Genomic DNA, 24,238 nt, shown 5'->3' on the forward strand with positions numbered 1-24,238 from the left:
TCCTGTTGGAACCAACCTCTGAGGTATTCTATAATTAGATTAATGAGTCTCAGTCTTCTCTAGAATAAACAGACCCAGTTCCCAAAGTGAGATGCTCCAGACCCTGAATCATCTTTGTGACCCTCCACTGCCCCCTCATCTCTCTGGTGCAGAGGAGCCCAGAATCAGACCCAGCACTCCAGATGTGCCTCATCAGGGCTGAGCAGAGGGGGAAGATCTACTCCCTCAACCTGTTGACCATGCTCTTCCCAAAATACCCCAGGATACCACCGGCCCTCCTGGCTGCAAGGGCACGCTGCCAGCTCAGAGTTTCCTTCGAAACCTTCAGCAATTTTCTGTCTTCTGTAGTGACATGAATTAGGCTCATCCACATGGGTAGTCAGTTGAAACTACCAACTGGATGAGGATCCATTCAAGTGATTTTATGATGTGAGTGTTTAGCAGAGACCACCAGTGCATTTCTCAATAGTCACCATAACAATTCAACGTCTTTCACACACCAAGCCTTGTTTGCAATGAACAGTAATCTACTTAATAAAAAGACACTTGGTATGTCACCTGGTTTCCTTCCTCCTTTTTCCATTCTGCATCACTATATTGTACACAACTCTTGGAAAACTGGTGGTTCTGAACAACATAAACAGATAAATACGATTTTTTTGGTCAAGTAAAATGGCCTCAATTTGCCTTTTTCTTTTTCTCCAGACAGAGGAATTGATAAGCTATGATTGCCAAAATGTCAGTATAGATTGAAAATATCTTGCTAAAGTATTCATTTTAGTGTTTCCCTATAGTCTCAGAAGATGGAGAGATGGCTTGGAAAACTAAAACTTAATTTGTATCAAAAGTAGATTTTTTTCTTTCTGGAACAGCTACAACCACAGAAAACTGAAACATGCAGCTGAAATCTGAAAGTTCCATCATTTCTCATTTTGAGCCAGTACTAAAAATTCACCTTTCCTTTGAACTGCCTCTACCTCTTAAGTTTGCATTGTATCCTCATGCTAAGTTAAAAGCACAGTCATAACGCTGTTGTAAAGGTCTGCTCTGAATTCTTTCTAGACACATTCAAGCTATACTAATTCAAGCATATGGCTGCTTGATTTCAGTGCAGCCAGTCAGAAAGCAAACAATCCAATGACCCCAAGTTCACGGAGATTGCTGGAAAATGAAAACAAGGCCAGTGCTTCAACACATAAAGAAATATATTGAATACTTCAAAAGATATAAAATTCTTAGAACTGTTGGACAGGCTTCTGTGTGTGAACTTTCCTGTCCAAGTGGCATTGCTAAATACCATGGCACCAATCAGAGGGCTGACATCATATTGTTGTGTAACTCATAACCATAGCAATGTCACTTCTTAAAATGCATTATATGTGTATTCAGCTTCTTAAAATCTCAGCTGTGTCAGCTATTAAATAAAGTACAGTGCAGGAGATTTATTTTGAAATATGAGCTCCTGGTGTTTTGTATAAAGGAAACAGAAGATATAAAGCTTGTTAAGCCAATGCTAACAGTGGAAGTTTGGATTCAGACAGAACAGGTTTCATCACCAATCTAATTCACAATGATATAGTCTAGTAAGAGAGCTAATAGTGGTCATTTTAATGGACAGCAATATACTTGGGCTTTTACATTACAAATGGGCCAAAATGCACCAAAATATATGCATCAATTAAAAAACAACCAATAGCACACCCGAATTGCTGAGCAAATGGTGCAGGTATCAGCCCAAGTGAGTTTAATACAGGTTTGGTCCAACAGCTACAAGCAATGGAGAAAAACATGTAACAGAAATTGGGAATGTAATCCTCCTCTCCTTTATTTCAACCCTAAGTGGCCTTCCAGAGAAACATTATCTTCTCACTGGAACACCAGAAATTGCCTCATTCCTGTGAGCTGCAGAAATTCCAGAGTAGCTGCTCTGCAGGGCAACAGCAAAGCCCTGACCAAGAATAGTCCTTGTTGCCAAGTGGCTGGTGATAAACAGAGCTCAGCATTGCCAGGTACTAGTAAAGGGAATGACACGTACCTTGCCTCTGGTGACGTTTGGTGAGGAGTATCTGGTGTTATCTATTATCTGTCCTTTTGGAATATCAGCATGCTGGAGCTATAAACCAGAGGAACTAATGCTGGTCTGATTGTGCCTTTCTGTGACCGCAGTCAGCAGCAGTGATGTGACGTTGCCTTTGCCCTCCTGATAATCCATCAAGGAGAACACCAGCATTGTCTTTATGATGCATAAAAATGTGAAATAGAAGCTCATTGTGCCCCTTAGGCTGGCCTGTATTCAGTGAGATTTGAGGCTATGCTTTCAAAAGATAAGGGATGATGCGCTCCATGCAACATCATTGTCTTGAGTAGAGTTTTACAGCTCCTTTGGCAAAGATAAAAATACCTGAATTTCTCTGGTAACCAGACCACCATCTTGCCTTTCAACACCAGGTAATTATAAATGCTACTCACAGTGCACAAGACTTCTGGACACAGATTACTTACAGAACCAAACCCACAGTCACTTGATTGATATGCTGCATAAAATGATCTTATTGCTAGCCAATTTCTCAAATGTACAGAAAATTTAATTATAAATTTTGAAACCATCAAAAAGAAATTATGAGATGTTGAAATGTCCAGTAGTATGCAGTTATGACTAACACAGTCCCTTTCTGTGCATTCCAAGAATCCAGAAATTAGACTTTCTAATATGAGGAGTCTAATTGGTGTAAACCATCTCCTATATTTCAGAGAACAGACAAAGTGTTTCTTTAGATAATGAATTAGATAAAGAGTAAGCAGGTGGGAGGGCTAGGACTATTTCTGGCTATGGGACTAACTGGTTTACATAACCTTGAACCAACTAATTTTATCTGTATTTGTCTAACTTTCACCACGTGTGAAAATGAGGCAACAATGTTTATTCACCTTTTAAAACTGCTTTTGAAATCCCCTGAGTCAGGTAACAATTCAGGTCCAACGAAACACTACTTTTTAGAAGCTCACCCACATATAATCTAAATACTGCAAGGGTTAAAGTTTTAAGCTAACTGTCACATTGCAGTACTGATGATAAATTATAGGTAATAGCCTATCAAACTTAGGAAGACAGTTCAGTAAATACAAAAAAAAAATAGATCTGCTTACATAAGGATACAAATTGGCTACTACTTTGAGTCTAAGTTAATATATGCCATATTACTGCAGAGAATCCTGCAAACCCTTTTAAAACAATGTTATAACAGTTTACATAAAACTTGATGGCAAGTTAAGTAGATCACCCCAGCAAGCCCTCTGCTTACTGCAGGAATATGGCACGGAGTTCATAGGTTACTTGAGACTCATTCTCCCGGCCAAACGAGTCAAACAATAACACTTTTAGGCACTGAAATACTTTTCCTCGGTTTTCAGCAGAAGCAGATGTGGGGCTGACTGCACAATGAACAAAAAGAATACTTTGAAAAGAAAATGACAGCAAAAATATAAGCTCAGTTTGCAGTTTATCCTTGATCATCCTTGCCTTTCACCTTGACATTAACTTTCTAATATCACCCTCCTCATCTGAAGATCAGTGCAAAGCTTCAATAACTTGAAGGAAGCTCATTTTTTTATGTTTGCATCAGATTTCTCTTCTAAACAAATTGGTGCAGTGTTTCAATCTTCATTTTACTTTGGGGTGTAAGTTCTGAGTCATCATCATTTAATTTTCTCCAAGCCTCCAGCGCGTGTTTTCTGTTTTTCTTCCTGGATGTGTCATAACAACTAAATTGTACCACCCCAGTAAAATGGTGAAGCCTAGCACACATCTGCCAGCAACAAAATACTGTGCTCTCACTCTAATTCCCCCACACATCCCACTTTTCACACTTCCTTCGCATCCTCTCAATAAAGTGGTAGAGCCTAGCAAGCAATTTCTTTTATTTTCCACAACATTCTGCCAATAAATCAAAAAAACTACCTCAGAGAAGAGCACACTTGCCTTGCATGCTCTTTTCCTAGTCCCATTTCTATCAATATTCCCATGAGATTAATTTTCTGAAGTCAGTGACTTCCCTGTAGTTGGATATCTGTTGGTTCTGGGTCAATGCTGATGAGCTGTGAAGGCGTTATTTTTCAGAATTACTAAATAATTCTGACTTGGAAAAATCACATGAGAAAATTTTTACTGTTTCAAATTTAATAGAAACTCTTTTCAAAAGTTTCCAGTATTCTTAATGTAGAAACAATAGGAAAAAAAGTCTTAGTCTGAGCTTTGAGGTATACATCATGAATTTAAAGGAGTCAATACTCCAGTATATTTCTTTTAAAAACATTCATTATACAACAGGATTGCATCAAGGAGAAAAGAAGGTGAGAATTAGCAATAAGAGAAAGGTGTTACAAAAAAGGCAGAAAAACCTCATCTAGAAAGAGGTGACAACAATGAATCAGAACAAAATGTAATTTAAGACTGAGGAGCCTTTAAAAGTTGCTAACAAAGTTCTGTGTTTGGCAGCTACCTTACCTGAACTAGGACTTTGACTCCTTTGAGGGTGAATCATGTTTGAACCAGGTTTCAAGGACAGTTCTGCTCTCACCAACGCGCAGCACATGCAACCTTGTCACATTTTCCTTACCAGGTCTGGCTTGGGCAGTGACTTCCCCTGTAGTAGCCATTGCACATCAGTGGACAGACACACAAATATCGATTTTGCAGCCCTGGTTGGTGCAGGCTGTGAAGCATCTCTACAGAAACACCCACACCAACCCAGCCTGACCACAAAGCAGCCACACCTTGTTTAACTCCAGCACCAGTAGATTCCAAGAAAAAATGTTTTTAAGAGAAACCTCACGTCAATGTTCAGATGGGGAAATGTCAATATCAGACAGCAGGTTCACCTATGGCAGCAGTAACAAATGACAGCAGCCACTCTAAACAGCAGGAAAGTTGCTAGATGATAATTCCTTGAAATTATCACGAGGGAAGAATACCAAGAAAAACATCTGAACCAATCTCCAGGGGGGGTTGAAACTAGATGATCTTTACGGTGCCTTCCAACCTAAACTATGATTCCTTTTTGCCTCTTCCCCATATTCCACCTTCACATGGTGGAAGCACAAAAGTTGTTCAGTAAAACAGGTCTACACTTCAGGGAGGAGGGGGTTACATTTTAACACGGGCAAAATCGTATAGCTTCCAATCTTACTGTCAGAAATGACTCAATGGTTTTAGCTGCACCTTTTTCTTTCCAACTCCTCTACAAGAAGAAAACAAAACACCTCATGAACCTATAGAATATGCACAATTCACAAAACCTGAAATCCAGACAGTTATGCTTTGGTTAAGTTATAACAGCATTAAGGCAGAGATTAAAATTAGTAAATACCAGGCAATCTGGAGATTAGGTGTCATGACCTGCTCCAACAATTAGTGGCAATAATACCATGCCAAACAGTCAGAATTTTTGTGTACAATTACTGAACTTTATGTTCTGTTGCTCAGATGATGAAAGTGGATATTTAGTTTGCTTTTGCAGAAGTATTTAATTTTCAAACACTTATATGGACTTTGTGCAGTAAATCAGGATGAATTGCTCTTTAGGGATTGAGCTGCCCCCCACTGACTCCGGTTTGAGCTATAGCAGATGCCATATAGCCCATCCAGAAGAGCTAACTCTTCATCTTTCTTTTTCTCCATCCACTAAATACTACTTAATATAATTGTGCCAGAGCAATGAGACAATAATGAATGAATTGTCCATGAAGAACTCCGGAGCGTTTTCAGCAATTTCTGTGAGGAAATGAGTCAAAATTAATCTGAGCTAGATGCAGGACATGGTACAATAATATCTGTTTTCTTTTGATTAAAAGGAAAGAACAAGTGTCCTGTCACTGGTACTTTCTCTTAGTCCAGTATGGTGTCTAATGTGGAAGTTTAAAATGTAAAATAATAACTTTAAAATGTCTGTTCTATTAGGAAACAAGTACTCAATAACTACTACCATCTTCAACACAAAAATGTAATAATATTTTGAGTTTTTAAAGATTACATTTTTAGCAATTTTTCAGCCTATCACTTTGAAAGACCTTGTGGACACTTGCCAGATGTGATACAGTGGGAGAGGAACTCCACAGCAGAAAGCTTATTTATCCTTAGATCACCCCACTCTTTTCCTCTTCAACCAGAGAAATTATTTCTGAATTTCCTAACGATCTCGCAAGATAAACATTGAAAATTAGTTGAGCTAGAAATTACTATATTAAAACGAGCATTATATTCTTTAAATCTAGCGCTAAGAACATAAACCTTTCCTAAGTCCTACTTATCAGTGCAGTGACGTCATCCTGGAGTAGGAGAAAGATAATCTTCCTTGCTGCTGCTTTATTGAAGAATGGCAAGGAGTCCTGACAAATGTGCTGCCCATCGTGCAGGCATGTTTAAATGCAACCAGCACTAAACAGTCTTTTACATAGGATGGAACATGTTGTGCATATTAAAACCCATGTGCTGCTTTCTTTATTTCTGGCATCCTTTCTCCCTACAACACAGGAATATGTTCCAAGTGTTTTTTTCAGTGCTTTGTCTCTGCTCTTTGCCTTTTCCAGTGTTTCTTCTCTGCTCTTTGCCTTCACTTCACCAGCTGTCACTCCAGTGACATTTCCCAAGCATGATGCTGACATAGAGCAGGGCAGAGCTTGAGTGCTAAAGCTGTGGAAAACAGTAGCAGTGTTTTAAAATATCAACACAACTCAGTGTTTTGGGAACAATTTCCGATATTGTTACTTGAACAGACGCTGTTTTCTACACAGCCACTCACACTGAAGAGAATTCAGTTATTTTAGAAAATGTAAAGGTTACTGAACCATAGCACACAACTATGTTGTTAGTAAATTTCAGGTTTTTCTGCAATAACACTTCACTTAAATTAGACATTAAGAAAGCCGAATCTGATTAATACTAAGAAATTTACGTATAGAAAATTAAGAAAACTATTAAAAATGTGAAAAAGAAGACAGATAACAGAGAACAGGACAGATATCTGAGAAGTGTTTTGCTTCCTGATTTTCACATCTTCTCTACCAACTTAGTTTTCAAATTTCAGAGCTGTATTTACAGGCCAAAATGACCTGAAATTCTAGTCTAAAAAAAAGGTCAAGAATAGTTATCACATGGGGGTGCCTTCTTCCAACAGTTAAGCTTTCTTGTAATTTTCTAGTTATTTTCTGTTATCTGATCTACTGTAGTCCAAGATACAAATACTGATAGAAAAGACTACTGCAACATGCAGAGTTAGCACAAGCATTTTCCTCAACCTGTAAAAACACCAGTCCCCAATACTGAAATTAGATCAACTCCTCCACCCCAAATACAGAAAGACAAGTCCAAATGATTTTCAATAGTCTCCAACTATCTTACCTAATTTTAGGAAACATTCAAGGTAAGATTTGCAGTTTATCAGCTGGCTTGATTATGACATTTATGATTCTCCTGAGTACCTTTAGGCTGAACAGGGAGCAAATCTTAACTTCTCTTTGCTAAGAAATAGTTCTGTAGTGTTTCTGTTCTTCCCACCTTATGTGATAAGAAGGAGAGAAAATTACCACAGGCCAGTCTGACACTGCTCAGGAAGTGCCAGAGTTACAATAATTAGAAGCAATTTCTGCGAGGGGAAGATACAGGGGCCTGTTATGTCCTGAAATGCAGGCAAACCCTTGCACTGCAGCGTGTTTCCACTACCCTGACTTGTAAGTGCTGCCACACTGCTAAGCAAGTGTGAAGGAGCCCTCTAGTGTGAATAAGAAATGGACCTACAGCCCATAATTTTCACACAAATAACACTAGAGAGCGACGACTACAAATAATGTCACTGCCAGTCTCCAGGCATTTCAACAGCACACACTGCCCAGGAGATTCAACAATTAAAAAGCCTCCTGGATCTCAACCCTGAAGTCAAAAAAAAACCAAACAAACATATATATCATAATGTATGACTGACCATAAAGACAGTCTTAATTGAAAAAAGGATCCAAAAACTTGAGAATAATGTAGAAATAAACTGCAGCCCTTGTCAGATAAATATTTTGTTTGAACGTTTCAATAGACCTTGACCTTAAGAGCTATTGATATGAACAATTGAAAGGACAGAGAGCCTTTTTTAAAACCTTATGTACTAGGGTAAAATTTATCAGTTATCACAGAATAATTCAAATCTTCCAGAGACATATCCAGTTTGCACATTAATAAAACCATATCCAGGAGATTCCAGGGCTCAGATCTATTTGCAAGTGGTAGTACGGCAAAAGATCATAGCCATGCAAGTAGAGAAAGACAGACAAAGGGAGGAAGATATTCCATCCCACATAGGTCCATAATGTACATCTATTTCTGTATAGAAACCTTTCAGTTTATGCTTTGTATCACTAAGATTAGGAAAAAAAAGCAAGGCTGTTTTTACTTTATTGTCACCAATTCCAAAGGAGACATACATTAAATGTATCTGGTTTAAAGCTATACTGCTCTGAAACTGCATAGAGAAAGCCATATGCAATAATTTAATTTTTGTGAGTTTTGTCTTTAGAGTGATCACAGTTGATTGCATAGCTGTTTTATGATGCTGAATGGAAAGTCAAAACAACTGTGAAGTTTAAATTGATAGCAATGTATTTAATGCCCTGCTGTCTAACTGCTAGAGGGATAAACAAAGGACACCTAGAATTCTGGAATGAGTTTAGGAAATTCATTAGAAAACTTTTGAAGTGGTATCAGAAGAAGTCAAGAAAGAACACATGAGAGACATAAGCAACTAACAGATGATGAGAAATTGCAAATAATTAAGCCAAATCACCAGAGATTCAGTTTAGATAATCATTTAGAAACAAAGAAAAGAAAATTCAGACCCATTTCAGACAAGAATTGTGGAAGTGACTTCATTGTACTTCCATTTAGGATTTTATCCTGGATGCAGAAACGAAACTTTTCTGAATTTCACAAATGGGGAAAATGAGTGAACAGCCATGCTCACTAAACTTGCTGTACTTCTCACTTCTGGAGAAGCTGTACAGCCTCCTTGGGTTATTTTGGCACCTCCTTTTCTGGCAAGCAGTGAGGAGTTTAGAGGAATTTAGAAGAAAAAAAAAAAAAACAAAGGAAAAAATTAATCCAGCTTTCCCAAACCACAAAAAATTCAATTTAATTTGGGATATCTTTTGCCCAAATTTTTAGTGAGAGCAATGGTCATATTTTATCCAAAAAATCACTCTCGATGGAAAGAACTCTAAAAGGTTTTGCTGCAGAAAACCTGAAAGAAAGAAACATTGTATGCTGGCATTTATATCCTCACTAAAACTGCATAAATAATAATAGTGCAGGAGGTTCTAAGTATTTTTTCATTTTTTCAATGACATTTGAGTGGATAATGACAAAGTTGATTTGGATATGTTATTAAATGAAAATCGACTGCACATCTAACATCTAATATGAAAAATAATTTAACCTCACCTGGACATTCTCCAGCTCTTTCAGTTGTACCCAATCAGATAGAAGGAGCAAAGAGGAAAAAAATTCAAGGATGTTGGTGTTTAGGTGGCTTTCTTGTGTGGAATCTTTGTGCCATTTGATTCAGTTTATGTATATTTGTACCACATTTAATTGTAGGATTAACTACAATTAACTACTTAAGGTTAGTTATCTGAAAATATTTATGATTGTATTAAGTCAAATTCTGGCTACCAATAGGGTATGCCTGAACATGATTTTCCTTTGTACACCTTAACTCTTAATTGGAATATTGGGTTCTTAATCTCAAATACAACTAAGTAACTTGTAACCTCAGAACTAAATATCTTAAGATACACACCAAAGATATCCATACTGATGTCTATGTCCAAGACAAAACAGAATCTCTGCTTTCAGATGATCAAAAGATTTCTTCAAAGTCCTGCAGGCTTTGAGATCTATTAGCGTGTAAAGGAATAAAAAATGAGTGATAGATATTGAAGATCAGAGAATTAAAAAGGGCTGTGATTCTTAATAACCAATAAGAGATCCTTTAGAAATGCGTTTTATAGGAATTACTTGGTTCTACTTTCTCACTTGCTCTGACACCATATAAGCCCTCCACTGGCCAATGATGCCTACGACAAGTATTTTTTCCACAATACTTTTTTTAAATAACCACCATAGATCCTGAGCAGGGCTAGGCTCAGACTGACAAAGTGGATGACATGATGTGAAAAACATTGGCCCAGCACTGGGAAGAATAATTTTGCAGAAAAAGTACATTTAACAGGATTTACAGAGTCACCATTAAGCTTACACATTATGGCACCTGCAAGAGAAATGCAAAACTCTACACACTTATGAGAATACTTATTCATCCTACTGCTTTTCTGCTGAACTGGAGTCACTTGCTTAATTAATTGTGGGTGTTTTGGCTCAAGAAAAGTCAGCGAGTACCTAAAATTTAAAGGCCAGATCAACATTGCCACAGCCCTTTTAAAGTTTATAGTATCCCATATGACCCAGGGAAGAAGCCTAATGAGGCAAAAGGACAACAGGATTGCAAAATAAGAGAAGCCATTCAAAAACATCTTTACTGATGCAAAACTTTCAATCACTAATCAAACTTAAGTTGTAAAGAAAATAATAAAAGAAAGGAATAATTCTAGTTACTTATAAAAACTTATCTTTCAATGGAAATAAACTAAATTCCCTGAAAAGACCACTGAAACTTAGCAAGTGAGAACTGAAAAAAAATTTATTTAGAAACTACCTTCTCTTTTAGGAAGTGTGACCACAGAGGGCATTGTCAGCCCCCTAAAAGAAGGACTGCATCCTCTTTGTATCATAAAACACCTTTACTGCTTACAAGCACTGCTATTTTCAAGGATCCTAGAGAAACTGTAGTTTTGGTACTTAAGGCGTTATACTGGAACTAATTTCTCCCTGCACTATTCCAGTGTTCCCTTATAATCCCCCTGTATGTCTTCAGCAGTAACAGGGTGAGCTGGAAGGACAAAGAGAGCAAGAGTAGATTCATCTCTGATTCAGCACTGACTTCTTTTTCTTTATGTTCCTTTCACTAGAACTGATTTTCCTAGCTCCTACTTGCAAAACTGAATCACCAAAGGATGGAGCTACAACTGGTAGTGTGAGTGAAAGATGAGTCAAATGTAACCATATTTTAGCTAGTTTTAGTTCCAGCCACAATGCACTGTCCCTTTCTCATCCCAATGACCTCATCCTCACTCCCTAATGACTATGTACTCCTCTGGAAAATTTCACTTTTCTTTTATCTCCTTTGACAAATTTAACAGGAGCATCATGACCTCAAATGAATGTTTCATTTCAAGATTATATTTTAACATGCCCAACTGACTCAAAAAATATGGTTAAAGAAAGACAGGTATATAGTTAAAGCCTGGTGCTTATGTTGGTGTAGGTTCAGTTCCTGGCAGTGACACAGCCTTCTCCTGTGCAAATAATTGATAGTTAGATTCCATAAATATTACTCAAATTAACTTCTTATCTTTCTCTGCAAAGAGCTCTTGTTATTTAGGACAGTACTGTTTAGCATCACAGAAGATAAAAGAATCTGTCTCAATCTTTCTGTCTTAATTTTCCTTCTGAATGTAGTGGTTAATTTGTCCTTTCTAATCAGTAACCTTTCAAGTCAATCTTCACAGGTAAAAGCATCCCAATATGGCCAAAAGTAGCAGACAATAAAAAAATATTTTTTTTTTAATGATTCACATCTAAAGTGTTGGCTGTGAGAAAACTACATGCTGGACTTTCACCAAAAGCATTAAGTCATCTAACCATGCTTAAAGTAACTTCTGGAGTAATTCACGTCATTGTGCAGAAAAGTTCAGTAACTGAAAGTCTAAAGAAGTTTCAGGACTTCGTAGGTACAAAACTGAATCTTGTTCATTCCTTTGGCTCTGTTGCTGCATCATTGCGCAAGGCTGGACATTTTTCCCTGGCAAAGCCCCTGGCAATGATGTGGGCTCAGAGCACGTTACAGCAAACCCACTAAAGTTAATGGCGTCAGTGAGGAGTGAGCCAGGACCTTGCTGGCCTTGTCTTCTTTTCCCCTCCTTCTTTCTCTTCTATTGCCACACCTTCAGAACCATTAAGGATGGAAAAGACCTTCAAGATCATCGAGTCCAGCCTTTGACTGCATACCACCTTGCTCACTAAACCATATCACAAAGTGCCTACAGGTTTCCTGAGCGCTTCCAGGGGTGGTGACTCCACCCTCCCCTGATCAGTCTGTTCCAATACTTGACCATCCTTTTAAAGAAGGAATTTTTCCTGACATCCACGTGAACCTCCCTTGGAACCACTTGGGGCCATTTCCCCTTTTCCTATCACTTTTTACATGGAAGAAGTAAAAATCAACCAACCCTCATCTCCCTACAGCCTCCTTACAGGTGGTTGTAGAGAGTCATAAGGTCTCCCTTCAGCCTCATTTTCTCCAGGCTAAACATTCCCAGCTCTCTCCCTCAGCTGCTCCTTATCAGACTGGTGTCCCAGACCCTTCCCCAGCTCCATGACCTTCTTTGGACACCCCCTCAGTGCCTTTCTTGTAGTGAGGAGCCCCAAACTGAGCACAGCACTCCAAGTGTGACCTCACCAGGAACAGAGGGACCATCACTGCCCTGGTGCTGCTGGCCACACTATTGCTGATACAAGGAGGATGTCACTGGCCTTCTTGGCCACCCGGGCCCACTGCTGGCTCATGCTCAGCTACTGTCAACCAGTACTTGTTTCTATTAAGGAAATGAAAATTGTCTACCTCTCTGGTAGGTGTCATTGGCCTGTGCCCACCTACTTATTCCTCCTGCTGTAAGGACTATTCTGTAGAAATAAAAATTAAAATTGTAATGTGTGCCAATACGGGCCCTCATGGACAATGGGAAACGTATTAGATGGGACTTGGAACAGCCATTCCCACCTTCTACCTCTAATCAGATGATGATGCCAAAATGCAAAAGCTAGAGTACCCTGCCTGGCTTTTGCTATTTGCTTTCATTTCTCAGCCTTCAGCTAAGAAAGAGTAACTATAGAGCTAAAAATTCTGATTACAAAGTGCAAAGCAATGTACTGCATGTTTTGTGGTCAATGGCATTAACCACATATCAGTCATTCTGCTTCACACTGTACATCAGTATCCTCTTCTTCTTACCTCCTTCAAGAAATCTCAGCACATCCATTCTCTGCAATCTCTTTAGATACCACTAAGACAATATTTACTTAGTGAACTTTAAAGCTGGAAGAAAAAGCAAGTGTTCAATACCAGCATGTAGAGAAGCCTACTAAGGACAGTGGAAATCTTTCCACTGATTTCAGCAGACCTTGGATCAGGTTATATACAACTTCTGGCATCTGATTCATCAAGACATAATTCTGACTGCACTAATTTAGCAGTGACTTCAGCAATGCTACAATTTCACCCAGTTTTATTGTTATTAGTTTGGTAATCCAAATAAAATGCAGTTTTAGACTGGCTTGGGATAAGAAGGATCTGAAAGGTTCTATCATGACTGTCCCTACTTCCACCACATACAAGGCTAAGCAGCAATTATTTCCTGTGAGAGTATGTGTAAGAAGGGGAGAGGATGTATTTTCATTATGGATGGATGTCTGTATTATCATTGCCCTCCTCAATGCACATTAAGGGACAATATTCAGATGTAGCAATGACCTACTGGCTTCTAATCCCATCTTGTCCTAGACCCTGATCAACCTGGCTATTCTTGCAATAGTGAATTTCTCTTCAGCAAAGCATTTCCCTTGCCAAAGTATATATTTTTTGGCAGCATCTGACACTTTCCAGCCCTGGAATCTATGTAGGCTTGTGAATTGTGCTAGGTCTGCAAGGTTTTCACCCTCCAGAGCACTGTTTTGGGGCAAAATAAGACATCACATTGCTTCCCATTCTTTTTCCAGTTGTTGTTTTTCCTCAAAAATATCTAAACACTGAAATTCCTGCTTCATATCCCTGCACAAAACTCAAAACTGTAGTGCTTTCTCTTCACACATTGGAAATGGCTTGGGAATTACTGTGTGAAGCATAGTGGCTCTATCACATGCTTAATACACTTGATGGCCTCCAAAACAGCTATTCCACAGCAAGAACAGAGTACAGCACTCCTGTATGTAAGAAGAAAACCGTTACAAGTGCTGTACATGGGAAATAAGTTTAGGGGAAGAGAAGAACTCCTTCCCCAATTCCCAATGAGGGGAAAAAATGTTTCTGAAAGGATATTTCTATAAGAAAAAATATTATTTAACTATGGGACAGACTAAATAAACACAGTCATACAAATTACAAATTAAGATCTTCTAGAAAAAAGCTACACTTGTCTCACTGACTTTAAAGAAGCGAAAGTTATTTTACTCTGTATTTGAAATATCAAAGAGCTGTCTTCTCTTCAAAAGGTGAAGCTTATAAATCTCACTTATTCAGGAAAAACACTCTGTGAAGTCCTGATAGATTTCTCTTACAGATCAATACTAACTGAGTGTCCATGTTTTCCCAGTCTTACTTGCTAGGATTTCAGAGCAAAGAACAAACAACTTATTGCATTGGACTCAGTAGTCAATACAATCTAGAATTGCACAAAGCAGTAGCTGTAGTGCAATAGCTCAATATCCACAAATGCAGATGCTTTCATAAAGATTTTACTTGTGCATACTGATAGAGCTTATCCTCTATTCTCATGCATATTAAATTAGATTTCAGAGCTAGGGCATCCATTCATTGAGCATTTATAAATGCTAATATATGCTCATTTTGATGAATACAAACAAAAATCAGTCTAAGCATAATAATTTTTTTGCATTAACAAAACATTGAAGGAAAATGGAAACTAAATATTAAATATTGTCACTTCAAAATGCTTGCAACTTATTTACATGAAAATCAGATTGCATACTTTGCACATTTAAACCTTGAGGTATTTCTGGTAGGGGACTTTACAACAATCCCCAAGATTTGTTATTTGCTTGTTTGTTTATTTGCTTGTTTGTTTGTTTTAACATTTCATAGAAGTATCAAAACCCAGGCATTTCCCACTGATTGAACATTGACGCATAATTTTTCAAATACAGATGAGAAATTCCAGAGCACCCTCAAGAAGTATTACCAATATAACAAAAATCCATTTGTTCAAGATTACAAGGAGATGAAAAGTGATATCAACAGTCTCTTATTTTGCATATGAAGGCATTTATAATGCAAAAATAGACAGTACTAGACTAACATACAGAATTTAGTCAAAGAGGTACAGAGATACATAATTAAACAGCACACTGGCTGGCACGCTCTTTAGAACAATTTGTCATATCTAATTGTTAAATTGAAAATTAAAGAGAAGAGCTTTGTACTCCATCAGGTGCACATATTCTGTGATTTAGGACAAATAATTTTTAATTTAATTCATTTTCCTTGAGTTCAGTTTCCTAGAAGCTGTGCATTTATGCTAAGACTAGATCAATTAGCTTTATCTGTAGCTGATGAAAGAACACAGTTTCCTTCAGAGGACAAGAATAAATTTAATTTTAAGCAAAGCATTCAATGCAGGAAAAATTCACTCTCAATACAGACCTGCCTGTAGATTTCACTGTCTTAAACTAAATCCCTAATTTTCAGAGACCAAAGATGAGCAAGGTGAATCTCAAGCTCAGCATCCCTAGCCTTCTGTGCCACCATAAGGCACACAGCACATGCAACCCAAAACCTCTCCAACCACCAGCTCCCAGTCTGGATCTAGCACACAGGAGGTTCTTGTTCAATTACTGTGCTGTAACACAGCAACACAAACTCTCAGACAGGAAAATCCTGTCTGACCGACCTGCTGCCTGCCTTACAGGATGCTCCCATACATCCTGATGCTGTAAACGGCTCTCTATGCTTCCAAATTGCACCTGACCCCAACGTTTTGATGGAAATATTTTGAGTTTCTTGCCACAAGGCCACAGCACTCTACCAGGTCAATGGCCTTTCACCATACTTTAAAAGCAGCAGTTGCAGTCAAAGATTGACTCTAATACTAGATTAGATTAGATTAGGATTAAGTTTTTTTAAAAATTAGATTAGGATTTATGTTTTTCAGATTCATTATGTATTTCTGAATTACAGTCTACATGGCACTCGAGTTCTACTGCTTGGCTAAAAAGACACAACAGCAAATACAATGAGTCACATAAAAGTTCCAGAAGACATAACCCCAGTTCTTTCCTAGCGTCCTAGATTAGATGAGCTTTGCATTTATCCTGGACTGTTTCTCATGTAATTTCTGATTTTAATACTACAACAGCAGATTATGGTTCTATTCAGAATGCCTAGATAAACTGACATTTGAAACTTCTGTGGTCCACCTACACCAGTTCTTCTCACATTGAAACCAGTGGTAGAGCAGATCCAGTGGCAGCAACAGGAGGATAGTTTAGAGGGATGAGGAAGAACAGAAAAAAACCAAGTGTAAACAAGTCTTGCTGAATTACTCCAGTGACTTTGCATCATTTAAAGGGAAGTGCTGTTAGTGGAGAAGCCAGCTGTTTAACTATTGGAATCCTATACCTTGGACTGCTTTCAAGAGACATCACTGTGACTGGACTTTATATCTTCTTGTTGTGCACTGAAGGAGACATCCACGGATTTGATAAAGCAGATTAAATAAGAGCCAAATAAATATTCTATTAAAAAACTTTGACCTACATAATATGAAATCATTTTGAGCTAGTCACTGACAAAAAAGTAAAGAAACCTCCAAGGAAATCAGTGTACATCAGCAAAAAGGAATGCCCAGGACTGTTGTATGTCCACAGGCAGCACTTTGAAGGTTGAGTAAATAGAAGGAACTTTTGATAACAGCTGGAAGGCTGCACTCAAATTATGTCAGAAAGATGAGAAAGAACTATGGGTTCCCAGTATAGTGACACAGAAGGGGCAGTCCATACTAAAGGCAATATTATTTAAACAAAAATAAGGAGGAGAAATTACATTAAAAATGCAGAACCACCTGCCACTTATTTACCAATATGGACTCTTGTCTAGAAAGCAACTGAAGTGTTTAGTTATATCAGTCCCTATGCAGGAGAGCAGTCAGGCATGTGCTCACTGTCTAATATGTGATTTAATCCAACACACCACGTAGGAGCTTGAACGTTTGCCTAGATCTAAGTGCATGCTTTGTTAACTTGATGAACTGGGACCATCTGACCCTGCAGTACTGCCAGAACAGATGGGCCCAGCAGTGATAACATCTGTAGAAGTGGTGGTATCTCCTTGTAATTCTTTATCTCATCTTTCTCTGTGATAGCATCTTTGTATACTGCAGCACTTAAAAGGTCAGCAGCAATTTAAAATCTATTGCTTAAAAATTACTTCAGTCATCAGATACTTCTCAGTTGTGATTGTGGATCATGATCACTGAAAGGGAATATTTTTTTCTGTTAATTTGCTCTCTCTTGTACAGCACATTAGGCAATATCACACCTTCTACACACTTTCTATCTTTCTACATCACACACATTTTAAGTATACTTGATTGCTTTGGTCTTTTGAAGGCCTTGGGAAAACATTTATTGGAATAAAAAATTCTGACTTCTCAATATTAATGTTATCTCTATGTAAAGGAGGAGCATTTATTATGCCATATGATACACAAATATTTAAGCCTACAAATAAGTGAATGTCATGCTTCATAGCTGAAATCATCACTGGTGTGATAGAGATTCTATTCCCATCTTGTTACATGTCCCATACAAGTTTTTTGAAGAGCTATTAGACATTATATAATCCTTCATTAAATTATTATTCTGTAAGAAAAATATATTGATGTCTTTGGTCTGGCTACTCTAAAAATGATTTTGAAGTACTCTGAAATTTTCACAAGAAAGATTCCAGCATTCAGGATTTGTATTAGCTATTTATGCATATTTATAACGGTATGGAAAAATGTTGCCACTGATTAATAACTAAAGCTGGCAGCAGGAATAGGTTAGTAAACCTATCAAGTTTATCAACTTTATAAATTATTAAATTTGGACATTGTACGGTAAAATAACTTAAGCAGAAGCTTTCAGGGTTTACCTGCTTATGAAAATTTGACAGACTGATAAAAGAAAGGGAAGGTTGACGAATCAGTTCTTGTACCTACAGTTCAGCTGGATCTGGCACCTGCATATCCAGAAACAGAATTTGCCCTTCCATGCTTTAAATGGGAACAAGACCAAATGTGGCACAGCTGTGGGTATACTGCAACGTCATGACACTCCGCTCTTTATCAGGAGTGCTCAATTTTAAAAGTATTAGGCTAAAACAATCAGATTGGCAGATTTCAGGAAAAATCTCCAGGGAAAAGCTTGTATTTCATATTATAACTCAGTGAGGGAAAATAATCTGGGGGGGGGAATCAACAAAAAAAACCAAACCAAACTCCACATCTTTAGTATTTGTAGTACTTTTCAGTGATACACATAAAACAACACACACAGACACAAACCAAAATATTACTGTAATCTACTCCTGGCTTGCTGTACTGTTTAGTCTTATGAAACAAATAATTTAGCAGGCAATGTACAATATAGAGGCCTACAGTGGATTGCAATATACTAAGTAAGAATGTTTTTCTTTTTGTTTAATTTATAGTCCCTGGGGGAAAAAAAAAGACATTTTAAAAGCCTGTTTCCTGGGTTTACAAAGCTCATAGGGATACTTAGCTATTAACTGGCTGAACTGCTGGCTAAAATGTGAGACACACTGTACCACTAGAGGTCTTTGCATTTGCTAATATTCTAAGGTCTCAAGGGTTCTTCATCAGTGGACACATGTTTAAATCACAGGGAACAGTAAAATGTAGTGCTGTCTTTTCAAATTGACAACTGCAGGACAAAGACAGGGATATCAACCTAGACTTTGCTGTATAAGCATTGGGGAGAATAAGTTCCCAAAGAGAAACTGAATATTCATCTTTTTTGATGTCCTAAATCTTAATTTGAGTAATTCTTAAAATGTAAACTCCTGCCAAACTCTGTGAATAACAGATTTTTGGTCTCAGTGATATAACTGAGAAGGAGAAGAGAAAAAAAAAGGCAAGAAAAGAAATTGGTAGAGCTGACTGAATTGAGTTACTTCATGTTTTGGCTCTTGGCATGCTTGTCTTTTTTTCCATATTTTTCATTTCTTAACCAAAGTGGATCATTCTGTAAATGGAAATATTTAATGCTGAAAATGTCAAAACAAAACACTTAATCTTTTCAGAATTTTACTGTCTAAAATCAAATTCTATCAGAATTTTAAAATAGATGTAGTAAGTAAGCAACTACTTACTTTTTGTGTATTTATTGTTCCTTCATTTCTAGTTAGTCATAACAGGGCAACTGCATATCCGACTTGGTCGTGTACAAACAATCCCAGGAGATAATGGGTCTTTAATCTCTGTGTAGGACAGCAGAGAATTCAGCAGTTACTAAGGAAATCATAAACCACAGGAGGAAAAAAACCCAAAAATTTAAGAGTGTAAGAGTTGTATGAATGAAAATGTTGGCCTTTACTGGAGCTGAGTGAAAAATGCAAAATATTTGCCAATTAAGTATTTGCCATAGAAAGCTGGTGCAAATGCAAAGCACAGGAAAGCCATGCTATATCAGTTCCATTTCTTAGCTTGTGCAAATCTATGAAATATAAAAATCTTCCACTTTTATCTGTTCCATCAACCTTCCTATTTCATCGGTTACTTTGTTACTTTGATTCCTGCTTCCTACTTTTTAGCTGGTTAACCTTACAGCCTGTGAGTGGTACCACAGTATTTTCCCTTTGGAACACACTCTGACTGTACATAGTACCTCGGTGTAGACTTTTTTATTAGGAAATACTTGCCTACAACACTGTTGTGATCTATGGTTTTACACACTAGCTAAAAACAACATCTGGCTCAACAATCAGTTTTCATACAAAAGCTAAAAGGTAAATTTCCTTTGTAAGGTGTCCAAATGCCAGATTTCAGCTTCCTCCCTCTCCATTTTTGAGGCTAATGCAGTTCAATAAAATATTTTAATCATACCTTTCTAAGAAGGCATAGATTTTTTCAAATGCTTAAATAGCAACCACACATAGAGATCAAAACTGTCCATTTCCAGGAATATCTGGAAAGGAATTTTCAAAGGCAGCCTCTACAATGGCCACTGGTGATTCAGTTAACATAATACACCTCAATAATATGACTGCTCCTGAGACCTTTGCATTTCCTTTCTAACCTAAAAACTTCCCCTTTGTGTCTTGAACAGGCAAGCCCACGGGGTATGGATCCAGCAGTAGACGCTTACACCACAAGGGAATAGTGGATGAATGCTGCTTCCAGAGCTGTGACCTGAGGAGGCTGGAGATGTATTGTGCTCCAATAAAACCGCCCAAATCCGCGCGGTCCGTACGCGCCCAGCGCCACACCGACATGCCAAAAGCACAAAAGGTAAGTCAGGCTGGCTAATATTCCCAACAAGCAACCAGCAACTAAACCAGACCAACAAAAAAGAACCAACCAAAAGAACCCCTACCTATTTTAGGGAAGGAAAATTTTATCAAGCGTAGCATTCGCATTCCCTGAAAAAATCCCTTCGCCCAGGATTTCTCTCCTGGGAAGCTGAGAAGTCTCAGAGAAAAGGAAAACAATTCTTATCTCATTTACTTCTCCTCTGTTTTGCTCATGTGGAATGTGTTTGGAGATTGCTTACCCACAGGTGATTTTTTCATTGGATTCTGGTGTGAGTTGTTTTGACTCTTTGGCCAATTGGGGCCAAGCTGTGTTGGGACTCTGGAAAGAGTCACAAGTTTTCATTTTTATCTTGTTAGCCTTCTCTAAGTATCCTTTCTGTATTCTTTAGTATAGTATTCTATAATATAATATAGTATTATAAAATAATAAATTAGCCTTCTGAGAACATGGAGTCAGATGCATCATTCCTGCCTTCATCAGGACATTCCCAGCAAATACAATAATCAAGACTGGCAACACAGAAAACAATTGGTGTGTTCTGCCTACTAGATTTGGTGGAACTTTGGAAAATAGTTGCCAAGGTGGGAAATAAGTGGGAAGCGCTGTGTTCCATCTCATCTCTTAGAACACTGAATAAAACACAGAACTGCTAAACCAGTAGTTGTGAGGTCTTACCCTGCCATAGGGTAGCAAGTGACAAGTACCTACATCATCCAATCATAAATACTACTAAGACTTCTTTCAAAAGAGAAACTAAACACTGAATGTTTAACAACTCATCTATCCAGAATCTCTTCACTCATCCTCCCCTTTTAGATAGAGGTAGAGTAGGTCTCAAGAAGGAAATCAGACATTCTGCTATTCATTTTACATTTAAATGAACAATTTTTGTTCTTCATTATTTTTGCCCATTTTTTTATTTATCAGAACTAAATTAAATGGATTGTCACTGCAATCATTGTAAACTTCATTTTAACTATTTAAAGTTCTATACATATATGTATATTCTCCAAGCCACTTCCAATATTGATTGGTGTTATTTATAGAGTTGTGGAGTTCTGAGTATCCAGATTTTTGTTCCTCTGATACCACATATAGTGTATGCATGTGTACTGTATGTATCAGCAGAGCCTATAGTTCAGAAAACCCATCTTAAACTAGGCTACAATTAAGCTCATGTTCAATTGTCTCTCCTGTTTGAGGTCTGAACATCTGTTTTAGATATTATCTGTCTTCTGCTGTAAGTCCCCCATGATTTATTTTATTACTGTTGACCCTGTCTGTCCTACACACATGTTGGCACCACTCCTGCAGTTATCTGAAAATTTTTGCTTACAGGACCTGGGACCTAAGATTTCATAGGAAGTCAGGAAACCAGTGCTGTATATTAAAATCCTTAATAACAACTTTATGAAAAGAACTATTGTAATCATTCCAGCATCCATTCTTTTCCATAAGTCAATTCATAGAATGGAATCCTTTTCCCTTCCTTCCTCAAGAGTTTTCCAAAAATCAGTGTACGTGTGATCCTTCCTGGGAAGTATAACCTTGAGACTTCAAAGGGCACACAGGGCAACAAGTGAAGACTTCTTCAGGTGGAGCTCAACTGCAGAGAAGAAACCCCTGGTTTAGGTTTATTCCTGTCTGGGCACACATAAACTTAAGGAAAGCTGGAGAGAAGAAAACAGGCTTGGCCAGGAATCAGTGTGCTCCTTCCCATGCTTGTTGCTAAGGAGATGGATAAAACATTGGAGTAAAGGAGACAAGATACCTGCCAGCTCTTTGATGAATCTCCACACCACTTTCCTTGGAGGACTAAGGAATGATGTCATCTTTAGGCAGCTGTCCTCTTCCCAGTTTAAAACATAGGCAGGAGAGCGCTGTCTTTTACAGACAGGAAAGACCTCATATCTTTCTGCAGCATCAGGGGAGGTAGCACTCAGGAGAGGTACTGGAAGAAGGAAAAAAAAAAAGGGAGTATGTAATTGAGTAATTGAGAGAGCATAGCTGCTGAAGAAATCATCCCAGAAATTGAAAAAGGAAAAAAAATCAAGAGGTGAAAAGGACAGTAAAAGGACAATGAGGAGCACAAGAGAAAAAAAAGGGTGAGGGAATTAGATCAAAGAGGGCAAGAAGACAAAAAATATTGCAAAACTGAATGAAGCAACATGCATCCCAAATAAAGGATGGAATTTTTAGAAAATGTGAGAGAAAATTAAATTAGAGATAAATTAATATAAAAGAAAACATCTTTAAGGAAACTGTGCATGAAAAGAAGCATGTTGAACAGAATAAAAGAAGTCATAAATGCTTCTCAATAGGAACTTGGCAATAAAAATAACAAATCTTATGGGAAGTACAAACAAATTTTCATTTTTATCTGTGGATGAAGTAAATTAGTTTGAGGAAATGAAAATACAGAACAGGTAGGAGAAACTATTATTCAGATTTCTGATAGATAAAAGGAAAGTACACTGGAGGGAAGAGAAGTGGAATTCAGTATGAAAAACCAGTACATATCCTCATTTAATTTTTTCTTCTCTTTTCTTTTTGCAGTCAGCTGTACATGCTACCATTAAGTAAGGCAACTGTTCTCAAACTTTTTTTGGACACACTCTCCCAGGATGAATGTATTTAGCTAATTCATAGTGTTGATATGACACTGATTTTAACTAAAATAACAGATGTGCTTAAGTCAAATTATTTTTCTGTTAAACAATGTTTCTCTCAATATGATATGCTATATTTGAGATCTACATCTTCTTCATAGAAAGTGAATATATATACACCTATGATGATAGACGTACAACCTCTCCAAAACTTTCATATTTAGATGCAAGATGTAAGGTAGGACTAGGTGCAATATATAAGAAGTTGTTCAGTTCCCCTCAGATTTCAAGGAGAATCAGTTTCTTATGCATTTCATACATTGGATAGTCTTTGTTTAACATCTCCTCAATCTTTTTAAATAGCAAATCCAGGATTTAGGGTTTTATTTTAGTGTTTCTAGTCCTTAAGTAAGTGGTCTATTTCCCCAGTTCCTTGTGCAGATGGTTCCTGCTAGGCACAATTTGGTAGATGGTCTTAGTTCAGTGGAGTAGGGATCTTCTCTTATTTAAAGTTTCAGTATTTCTGCTGGAAAGCAAAGTAATGGCTTGTCCTAGTTCTACACTATATTTAGAGTTTTAAAGTGCAAAACAAGAGCAAGAAGGGGAGTTTAAGTCCTGTCTTCAGTGTCATGATACCATCTAGCTTTTCTTTTGTTTGTTTCTTTCTCTTCTGAAAAATGCTTAAAGTTTAGTCAATTATCCTTAAGTGAATTAAATTTTAACAGTAATTTGGAAAAGTATTGAGTAGCTCTTTGAAAAACAGCTGCCCTACCAAAGGAAACAACTGAGCAATTTTCACAACTGTACATATGAGGGAAGATTATGACCTTTTCAAATGAAGCAGTGTCACAGAAACAATGTCACAAAGTCCTTCTAAGTTCAAGATTACGAGGTACCTTGAAAATTACTAGTGAATGTGAAGGCTGGTAAGGCTGATTTTAAAATCAGTAAAAAAGAACCATACAATCATTTAGGTAGGAGAACTCCAAGAACTTTGAGTCCAGCCATTAACTCAGCACTGCCAAGTCCACCAGTAAATCCTGTCTGTAAGCACCACATCTACATATATCTTAAATAACTACAGGAATAATGACTCCACAACTTCCTTAGGCAGCCTTTTACAGCGCTTGACAATGTTTTCTGTGAAA

At 37.6% G+C, this 24,238-nt stretch overlaps 1 protein-coding gene across 2 annotated transcripts in view; it reads left to right on the forward strand.

Annotated features, from left to right (window-relative positions):
- The window catches only part of IGF1 (insulin like growth factor 1), a 49,093-nt gene that overhangs the window by 19,084 nt on the left and 5,771 nt on the right, over positions 1 to 24,238 (forward strand). For both annotated transcript variants that reach the window (XM_005421047.3, XM_031057042.1), the window contains exon 3: positions 20,276 to 20,457. In XM_005421047.3, the coding sequence (XP_005421104.1) occupies positions 20,276 to 20,457 (182 nt within the window). The remainder of the gene's footprint in view (positions 1 to 20,275; positions 20,458 to 24,238) is intronic.

Source organism: Geospiza fortis, unplaced genomic scaffold, assembly GCF_000277835.1.
Source record: "Geospiza fortis unplaced genomic scaffold, GeoFor_1.0 scaffold10, whole genome shotgun sequence".
In the NCBI taxonomy this organism is placed as follows: Eukaryota; Metazoa; Chordata; class Aves; order Passeriformes; family Thraupidae; genus Geospiza; species Geospiza fortis.